The sequence below is a fragment of the Sinocyclocheilus rhinocerous genome, unplaced genomic scaffold, assembly GCF_001515625.1.
Source record: "Sinocyclocheilus rhinocerous isolate Xijiao unplaced genomic scaffold, SAMN03320098_v1.1 scaffold334, whole genome shotgun sequence".
Classification (NCBI taxonomy): domain Eukaryota; kingdom Metazoa; phylum Chordata; class Actinopteri; order Cypriniformes; family Cyprinidae; genus Sinocyclocheilus; species Sinocyclocheilus rhinocerous.
Window position 1 is genome coordinate 641,622 of NW_015658500.1, and position 11,099 is coordinate 652,720.

The window sequence follows — 11,099 nt, forward strand, 5'->3', positions numbered from 1 at the left end:
GTCAGCTATTTCCTCAGTCGTGTTTACCATTGCACCATTTAGCATGTTCATGAACTTAAACATCAGGTCTTTTCTTAGTAACAGTAACCACACACCTCATGTCATGATGAATCAGGTGACTGTGAGGAAAAGCACTTTGCAGAGATTATAAACATGGGAAGCAAGAGTCTGGATCTGATTACCAACAACGTTTGAACAGCATCCTTTTTTCCTTGACTGAAAGTTGCTCAGTATAAAGGTAGTTGATAAATAACATTGACACCTACTCCTTTTTTTTAAACCAACATTAAAAATTATACACAACCAGTTAAAAGTTAGACAAATACTAATGCTGACAAATGTGTCCCTTAATGTTGAAAAACTTTTCTAAAGGTCCAAAGGTTGGGGCTTTAAAACTTAAAATTAGACATATTTTTAGACAAATTAAAATTGTACCTACATATGAATGTTTCTGCAAAACTTAAAAAAAATTAAATAGTTTTAACAAATAAAATTGACATTAGATAAGGCGCGCGCACACACACACACACACACACACACACACACACACACACACAAATGTTTTCCCTTCACAGCACAATGGCAAAACAGCCAATCTGGCCAAATTACAGAGATGGTCAGAATATGATTGAGGATTTTGTGTTTTCCTGTATAACTGAATGCCTTGAACCAATGGTAAAGCTAACGGCTCTCTTTAGCCACAAAAAGGCCAATTTTTAGTTGACCAAAATTTTTTAAACCAAAATTTAGCCAAATTATCCTATATTGAAATTATGTAATCTTTGCATTCACACATTTTTTATTTTTTATACAGTATGTAGTAAATACTGACCTACAGTGTATAACCACTTATAGTTCAACTTTAACTGGTGATACAGGCATTCTAGACTTGATTCTTGGTTAAAAAATTTTTATATTAAATATAATCTTCAATGTATTTCAGTTTGCTGTCAATATAGTAGGCCTACAATGCTTCTAAGGTTTACTATTTTTACAGTCCTATAATCTTATCTGAAATGATTGTGTTATTAAAATGCTAATCTGGTTCTCTGGAACTGTCAGCAGCAACTTAACATTTGTCTGAAAAGTCTGGGAACAAGGTGGAACACAATGCCTTACTTTTAACTGGCACTACTCTTTTCTCTCTTTCTTCTATTCTTTCCACAATCTTGTGCACTTTCCTCTATCCACTTGGTCCAATCTGGCCCATTTTTTAGAAGGTTTCTTTTCTTTTGACTTTGTCCTTTTTGATGTTTTCATTTCACCCCACCCTCTTAGATGCATCCATGCTCCTCCCTCTGTTCTCCTCCTTTCCTGCACTTTTTTCCCTGGCTCCTCATGGCATGCTGAGTTTGGGAGTGCAGGAGGGAGATGCCTTAAAAACGCTGACAGGCTATAACACTCTCAGAGAGACAGAGTAGTGTGTCCCAGTCAACGCAAGCATCCTCAGTGCAGCCCAGCAGAGCTTCTGTGGACCCTCATGTTTGGACCTGCCAAGATAAAGGTAGGGGACACATCAGGATGTTTTGGGTTAGAAATTTACACTAGTACTGAATGCCATTGACTTTTTTGTAAATGGAAGCAGCTCATCTTTGAAAAACAAATTACATGGTTACACATAATGGCAAGTGCAATGATGTGACAACTTTTCAAGATGCCAAGGAAACTGAATCCTAGTGCAAAGCAACATGCTTGGACAATAACAGCCAGATTTATGTGTTTTTCACATTTTTTTTGTCTGACTTATCAAATTATTTCACTTTATCTGTTGTTGGTTGCTCACTCACTGAAATGCTTAGGGACATAGGTGTTTTATTTTGAGGTTTGGCAGCAATGTCAAGATTGTTAAGTCAACAATACATTTTAATAGCAGGTGCAAGGCAAAAAGACACAGCTGGGTTAAATGTTATTAAATGAAACAACACCCTGGTGTTCATGTGGTTTTAATATTGCAAAGTAATTCATTCTGTTAGTGATGGATCCCACCCTATCCCTTAGGAATATCTATTAAATCATGAGCAATGTAGGATCATGGTAGATTTCATGGAGACAAAATAAATCTTTTTTATTATCCATGGAAAGAGTAGCACTGCCACAGGGTGCAGGAACCAAATCTAGGACAGGAATTCTTGAGGCATGCCATCACAAAGCTAAGTTCACATTGCCTCATCTCCTGCAAGTGGGACAGAGTCGAAATATGACACGATTAAGAGCAGTGCTACATCAGATTGCTTTTAACCACACCAAATTTTCCAAACTTCATAACAGAAGTTGTGTAACAGATTTTTCTTGCATAATTTAAAGTATATGGCCCCTCCTAAAACATTAATGGCAGCGAGCAGTGGTTTATCAGGGAATGGTTCACTCCAGTCAGTGACCAGTAGATAAAAAGTCCCACAATATCTTTTTTTTTTTTTCCACTTTCAAATACGTCACATTGTGGAAGTAAAATGGATTGCAAAAGGTAAATTGAAGATGAATGTTTTTTCCTGAACCATGGAGGATGTTTAAGTTCAGACGAAGTGGCTTATATGGGTCAAGGGTGAATCTGGCCTCAGTGTTATGTCTTCAAAGTGACCGCACATACTGTTTGAGCTTCGATGTCAGCACCAAACCCAGTGGTGTCTATTGCTAGTTTAAAGTAAAATTAATGGCATTTCTAAACAATGTTAAGCCCTCTAGAAATTACAATGTAGTGTAGGATTCTGTGTGTGAATTGTTTGGGGAAACTCTTCTTTGCAGACACACGGGAAACGTCCCACAAGGACTCTCAAGCTTGAGTTCAGAAAGCACACTAACATAATACTCTTATCGTTTCAGCAGTATACAGTATGTATAATGTAAAGTAATGTGATAATGTATCATACTACTGTTTAGAAATGTTGTTGTTGCATAATGCATACTGTTTCAAATACTATTTTATTAAAATAGTATGCATTATACAATGTATACTAAGTATTCAGTAAGTGGCAAGTTAGTATTCCATTCCAAGCACAGTTAATTACATTCAGCTTGGTATTTGATGATATATTTTTATTGTGTTGGATGGCAGCCCAAGATTGTGCTTATAAAGTCAAGTCAAGGCAATAAGACATTGAAACCATGATTTGTCGCTTTACTTTGAAAATCCAAATCCTGAACTCTCCTTGATCTTCTTCTTCTGTCAAACATCACCTAAATGCCCAAGACTGAACAATCAAAAGGTAGGATCTAGTCTTTGTACATCCCCTTCCCATATAAGACAAGGGGTAGGACTTGTTGGTACAGGTACGTGATGTTATTCAATACTTTGTTTGCAAACCGACAACATTGTTGAAGTTCACCCCCAGCATTTGTCTGCATTTCAAAAAAAGGAGAGGGGAAAATAACTCAATGGGACCGGGGAGACTGTTGGAGTCTTTCCACAAGGTCAATATGAGCTTGATATTCTCTCTCTCTCTCTCTCTCAAAAAAAAAAAAGTTTACTCTTTTACACTCAAATTACTTGAGACCAGCTGTGTTTCAAGTGTTTGTCCTTTCTGATAACACTAGCATCCGAATGAACAAATTGTAAGTTCAGAAGGCAAAGAAGATTGTTGCTTTAATAAGATATAAGTTTACTTTGTTAATAGACCATATCAAGTTTACTTTCATTCCCTGAGGTTCATTCAACTTCCTCTGAAGAATTTATATTACAAAACAGCTGCAAAGAATTGGGAAGACTATGAATGTGAGAACAGCAGCAGGTTGGTCCAAGAATGTACAGGAGGAAAGGGTACATGGTAGATTGAACCTTGCCTATGGGGGCTTCAACTGTGCATGACTAGTGACAGAAGCACAGAGTATTCAGTATGTGGTTGAAAGTAGGTCACTGGGGTACGTATGGTCACACACCCAAACCCACAAATGGAGACAGTACCTCATTTCTGTAGCCAAAGAGTCCTTATTTACCCCAGTGTTTATCTTCAGCTGTTGACTTCAGACTGGAGAATTTAGAAAAGCGTTACAATGCACCTGGTGGGCCTCACCTTGAATATGATCCAGAACCAAACACCAAAGTAGAAGGACAAAGAACTGGCCGACTTTTATTGAAGCTGGATTCAGCAGGGTCATTGACCCGAGACCACACACTTGTTTTCCACTGAGAAAATCCACCAAAGCCACACCTAACAGATCAGACACACCACTGCATGCCTGCGGATTTGTGTAGGGATGACAAAAAGCATAGTGCAGTTTAGTAAATAGTTATTATGATCTGTTGTGATAACACAATGGCTAATTGTTATGACACTTTCAGTAGCTGTTTGCGGTTTAGGAATGTGGGAAGATGGAAAAACCTACATTATTTCCTTTAATGATGTTTACCAAGTAGTTTATTATCATGATTATTTAAAAAAGGGGAAGGATGTAATTTCTGGACCACTAGTGGCACCAAACGGAATTAGAATCTTTTTGCTCTAAACACCCTGTTTTTTCAAACAGTAAAATGCAAGTTATTACATTTTGATTAAAGTTTGAGGAGTCAAGTAAAATGCTTCAATTAAACATTCAAAATACTACCAGCAATGTACGTTTTTACCTAAGTAAATAGGGCCAACTGTGATTTCATGTGACTGAGATACTTCATTTTTGTTACAACAAGGCTTCAATGGCCAAATCCGGTTATGGTATATGACTAAAGAAAGCAGTCAAATGTTTATGCATTTGACTCTTGGCTCACCGTTCATAGTTTCAGCCCTACAGAGGGATCAGGGACTGAAAAGATTTGGAGCATGGGAGAAAAAACACTCTCCGCTTATGTAATGCGTTTAAAAAGGTCAGGGTAGATGTTGATTTAGCCAAGAAGACTGGGCCTGAACTAAAGAAGTACACAGTGATCTGCTGAACATGTAAACATGACCTCAAGACCCCAACATCCGCAGGAAGGAGAGGGATTCTCATGCCAGGATATCAGATGTGGGACTGTAAACATGACTGAGCATGAAAATGAGGATAAAAAGGGAAATAATATAAAGCAGTCCTTTTGAACGGATTGACTACCAATTATTTGAAGCCTAAAATACAGGAACTAGTCTATTGAAAAAAATTTGAAGAAATGGGATAAAAGATTAAAAAAAAACAAATGAACCTTAAGGGGTTTATTTTGATATAATGACTAGTCCATAATAGCATTTACACTGGGTTGCAAACAGCATATGCCACAATTTACACTACAAAAAAAGATGGTCAGATGATACCCAGGTGAACACATCATAAGCTTATGGAGGATTAGAAGTACACAACCTCAAAGCGCTGCCCTAAAACTGCTTTGAACTTCAGACTGCAGTGAGTGATCTGACCTCTTCTTACATTAAGCATCACTCGAAAACACACAGATACACACAGAACACAGGCTTCATCTGAGTGAGTTTATTAAATAGTGGGATGCAGCACGTCATTCCTCAACCTCATGATTAGAAAGGGGTCACTGCAGTGCGGTGGGCCCCAGAAAACCTTATTCATCGCAGTATTATGTGCAGTCTATAGTTTTAAATACTTTATGGCATGTTTGGATTGTGCATAGTCAACATACTAGGCTGAGGGCTGGATGATCATGTGAGTGACCATATCAAAATATGTAGCACCCGGCTCAAAAACCCTAAAAAATAAAGAATTAAACATGTTTACACTGATAATAACTGGATTTCCCATGCTATCTATATAGGCCAAACACTCTGCAAAACATTATTAAACAATATCAATGATCACAGACCATGAAACCAAAAGCATGTTTATATGCAGCCTGGTCTCATGTTTATACGTAGGTATTAATACGTAACATTTACAAGCACAAAACGTACACTTTTGTACGTTTTTATTAATGCTAAAACGTACAATTTAGACGTATTTCAATGTTTAAAACGTACAAATCGCTACGTATTTTTAGCTAAAAAACGTAAAAATATTTACGTATCTTTTATATTATTAAGATATTCATATCAATGCATTTTTATCATTTTATCAATATCATTTTATCAATAATAATTATCGATTTAGATTTTTAGACCCCTTAACCTACCCCCAAACCTAAACCACCCATTTTATAGCGAACATGCATTTATGCTACTATGTGACCTACTGTGCAATTATTTTGTGCGTGTCAAAATTTCCTGTAGTGCAGCTACACTGCACAGCTGGACACTACAAAACTAATATGATGACAGCCTGTAATCTAAAGTTGGTATTTCGCTGTTAAATTGTATATTTTGTACGCATATCAAGATGCTTCTACCCCATAAAACAATCATTATTTATTTTGTTTATTGTTGATCTTACCCTAATTATTCCACAATAAGAAATTGAGTCAGTGTGTAAAACACAAAATGGAACATCATTTAGTTTATTACCAAGTTTAAATGAGATTTTACATTTTCAATATGGTTTTAGACTGTTGGGTCTCACATATACAGTGCATACACATTTTATCCTGAAATCTTCATGGTGGAAAAAAGACAACTACTCAGGCCATGGTATAGGGATAGCTGTTTATGATCATAATTACATTCCTTATGGACTAACTGTTTTTATAGAAGAATGTTGATGGTCACAGTATATTTGTAATCTGTTATAAGTAGATGTGTTTTGACTAGCAAAACCCCTACCTTATTTAACTGACTCAAAAACATAGTTATGAACAGCAGCATTTAACTAAATATTTCAATATGACAATAAAAATGTAAATGCCCCTGCAAAGATTTAAACGAACTAGCTGAACGAACCTGAAAATGAATTTAAATCACTTACCAGTGCTACATACGAAAAAAAGAATTGTATGTGAAAAACAACATCAAAGCGTTCACTCTATACTAGCTGCTACTTGTTATAAAAAGTATCTTGTTACTGGAAAAGCTATATACCACACCAACAGACTAAGGAAGGATGGAGACAGAACTGGCCTTAAAAGACTTTCTATTCAGTTGAAGTGAATTTTTGGCTCAAGTCTTGCTTCATTAAGTGTAATACTTTCTGATAATGATTGATCATTAGATGCCTTTCTGCCTCATGGTTTGCAAACCCAGTTTCAAATGAGCTGAGCCGTGGTGTCATGAGAAGGAAAAAAGATGAAATAGTGGTTTAGTGTGATTGCCAATTTAAAATAGGACAATCAATTCCAAGACATCTTTGTCATTGTTTTCATAACTTTTCAGGCCATGTTTTCATGTTTTCTTATAACAGAGAATTTCAGTTCACACAAAATGTTGTGTGAACCTTTCATTAGCTTTCATCACCTGATTGTTGGTTATGAAACTCCACAATAATGGATGGATTTCTACCTAGCTTTAACCCGAAAACAATTTTGTTGTTGCTATCATAAGCCAAACACAAGAGGCTGAATAACAAAGCTGGTCATTTGCTGATACATAACCTCAAGAATGATACTGTCATGTTATAACACAGTGCTCCCATTATGACCCTTACCATCCAACAGCACAAGGCCTAAAGATTTATTTATGTGACCTTTGACGTAGCATGAATGTGCAGAGATTAATAATTGTGCTCAAAGTAATTTAATATTAAGTGCTTGCATACTATTTCTGTAATACACTTATAAGTTATATATTTTTTAGTTCCCTTGATGTTAAAGTGCTGATTTTCCTGTTCAGTTAACATATTTTCTTTATTCATATTAATTTATTATAATTGATTTTATTGTTATTGAAATCTAGATATATACACTACTGTTCGAAAGATTAGGGACAGAAAGATTTTTTATGTTTTTGAATTCTCTTATGCTCCCTAAGGCTGCAATTATTTGATCAGAAAAACAAATTTGTTTTTACAGTAAAAACAATAATATTGTGAAATATTATTACATTTTAAAATAACGGTTTTCTATTTTTAAATGTACCGTAATTTATTCCTGTGATGGTGGCAAAGCTGAATTTTCAGCAACATTACTTGAGTCTTCAGTGTTCTTCAGAAATCATTCTAATATGCTGACATTTCTTATTATTGACAAACATTTTTTATTATTATCACAGTTTTATTATTATGCCAGTTTTCAACTTTTATCCAAATAATGAGTTAATTCTCATCTCAGATGCTGGTGTCGAGCCTGGTACTACTGATGGTGGTGTTTGCCAAATGGGCTGAGCCGTACGTTGCACAATACCGGGATGCAGATCAGGACACATATGAACCCAGAGAAAACCAGAGATCCCCAGAATACTACAGAGATGGCAGGTACTCTCCCTGGTCGGTCGGTCTGTCTGTCTGTCTGTCTGTCTGTCTATCTATCTAATATATCCTCTTGTGAATCTAGTGGAACTGAGTGCAGGCGGTGCTGTGACCCTGCAGAGGAGGCCCCACAGTATGCCAATCCATATCCACAGTACAATATTGTGCCACAGATAAACATCACCATCCTAAAAGGTACAACATATGTCAAAATCTACTTCAAATATTTTCAGGCTTTGAAAATATGCAACTCACAAGGTAAACCTCTTCCATTTTAAGGGTAATCGTGGTACAAAAGCTTACATTTACAGAACGACTTACCTAATCTGTTGACTCACTTTGACTGTATACAGTTGTTTGGGTCAATGTTAGTCTTAGCTTAATATCTCACTGTCTGTGAATGATATAGGTCAGGTCTGGTTAATCACAGGCTGCTTCTGTGGGCAGGAAAAAGGACAAACCACCACAGAAAGTGACTTTATGGGCCAAACTGTCACAAACAACAGAAGAAAAATGGCTGTGAGATTGGTGCCATAATACAACACTCCAATCTTCACTTCACACAAACAAGACCATTTGAGAATCATCATTTTTAATTATTTGATGTTTAATAAAACACCCTCCAAAGCTTGACCAGAACATGAAGTTTCAGGAAGCAAGACATGATAAATCAGAGATTAAGAATGTAAAGGCATTTTTAATGATCATAGTAAAAACTTAAAACCAAATTGAACTTTTCACCATTCGCTACTGCATTCCTTTCCTTACAGGGGAGAAGGGAGACACTGGTGAGCGAGGACTTTATGGGAAAACAGGCAAGTCTGGGCAAACCGGACCCCGAGGGCCCCATGGCGTGAAGGGAAACAAGGGCAGCATTGGTTCTCCTGGAGAACCCTGTAAGTCCTACTACGCTGCCTTCTCTGTGGGCCGCAAGAAGGCCCTACACAGTAATGATTACTACCAGACCATGATCTTTGACACAGAGTTTGTCAACTTGTATGGCCACTTCAACATGTTCACGGGCAAGTTCTTTTGCTATGTCCCCGGCATCTATTTCTTCAGCCTAAATGCGCACACTTGGAACCAAAAGGAAACGTACCTGCACGTGATGAAGAACGAACAGGAGATGGCCATCTTGTACGCTCAGCCCAGCGATCGCTCTATCATGCAGAGCCAGAGCCTCATGCTGGAGCTGGAGAGGGACGACCAGGTGTGGATTCGGCTCTATAAGGGCGAAAGAGAGAACGCTGTGTTCAGCGATGACTTTGACACCTACATCACATTTAGTGGTTACCTTATTAAGGCAAAGTCAGAAGGTTAAGCAGAGCCAATCTATGGACAGCAGGGATTTATGTAACAGTGTCTATTACATGTAACAGTGTCTATTAAATGAGATGTAATTTCTTGCTACTCTTTTTTTGTAATATATTTTTAACAGTTTTACATGGTACTTCAGGAGGAACCGTGGTTTATCTTTATGATCCAATACTGGAGTGTCCTGTGTGTCTGACCATCTTTAACTTTGTTACAGAGGCTGGTGCTATTTGACAAACGTGGTAAAGGTTATTGCGCTAGTAACATTTAAAATAATACAAATCTATATCTACAATCTAAAAAAATATTTTTAAGACAGTATTATATAAATACAGTACATATAAAGACAACAGTATCATATTTTAACAGAGATTTTGCACAATGTTTATGGGTGCCTTTTTCATGTGTAGATACATCAGTAATCATTTAACAGATTACTTGAAATTATCATATTATATCTATTATATTATAATATATATAAATCAGTATTAAATTGGTTCTAGAAAATGGAAAGTGGTGCTACAATTATAATTTAGGATTAATTCAAGAAAGAATGCAAATTCAGTTAAACCATAAAATCATTAAATCAGAAGACGAAGTACCATCTTTTCAGAACAGTTTAATTAATACCAAATAATTTATTACATAAAAAAACAAGTAAACTGAAACAGTGATTTATGACAAATATTTTGGTAAATAAATATTTTTTATCATTTACAGTATTGTAGAATGAGAAAATAGGCTACTTAGTCTATGCTGCAGACAACTAGAGTAACTATGATCAATGATGATACACCTTGATCTCTAAAAGTACTGTATTATAAATGTTAAATTTGTATAAATGGATGCACCGGTAAGACTTCATGGTCATATCAGCGAATAAACAACTATATTGTGGATCTGATGACAGTTAGACAAATTGATGCTTTGAAACAGAGGTAATTATAAGACTTTACTTAATAAAAATCTGTTCTGGTTTTGCATAAGGTCTCTATAAAATAAAAACTATATGAACTGGACTATTAGCACTTAACCAAAGCTCATTATTTTAAAAGCTTCTGAAAGAACCAGGTTACCATGGTCAACTGCAAGTTTCTATAAAAAGACTAACAGGGGCTTCAGCAGAAGCACATTTATTATTATTGTTAATGTGTAAATGTTGTGTTCATTGTCAATTTTGTCAGCCAGGTGAAATCAGTGTCCTGGAGGTCACAGTTCATTAAATGTTAAAAAGCTGCAATGAATGAGAGGTGCTGTAAAACAGGTTCACTTATTTCAAGAAATAATCTTTTTAGACTAGGTGTCTGAGTGCTATTGCTTGCTATATCATCATTATTGCATTTTTTTCTGTTTGTGTTTTACCTTTCTGATTGTTATTTATGCATCAAATACATTAATATTAAAAAAAGCAATCCAGTCAGTCCGAATGTTATTGAGTTTTAATTTTTATTTTACAATATTTTGATAATTATTATCATTAGTAGTAGTAGTATTTTGTCTGTAATGTGCATCAAATTCACACTGGTGATGTCTAAATCTTTGTCTTCTGTACTTTAGAATGCATTTTGGTCTGATTGCTCTGATGTGAA

The 11,099-nt window shown here is 35.9% G+C and overlaps 1 protein-coding gene across 2 annotated transcripts; it reads left to right on the plus strand.

The window, feature by feature from the left end:
• Positions 1-951: 951 nt before the first annotated feature.
• Positions 952-9,920, plus strand: LOC107722189 (complement C1q tumor necrosis factor-related protein 1-like). 2 transcript variants are annotated; one of them, XM_016530442.1, is made up of 4 exons: positions 952-1,504; positions 8,060-8,202; positions 8,282-8,391; positions 8,967-9,919. In XM_016530442.1, the coding sequence occupies exons 1-4, from the start codon at positions 1,481-1,483 to the stop codon at positions 9,515-9,517; spliced, it is 828 nt and encodes a 275-aa protein (XP_016385928.1). In that variant the 5' UTR covers positions 952-1,480; the 3' UTR covers positions 9,518-9,919. The 2 variants fall into 2 exon arrangements, with proteins under 2 accessions (XP_016385928.1, XP_016385927.1); XM_016530441.1 differs by lacking the exon at positions 952-1,504 and adding an exon at positions 3,353-3,408 and having other exon boundaries at positions 8,967-9,920.
• Positions 9,921-11,099: the final 1,179 nt, after the last annotated feature.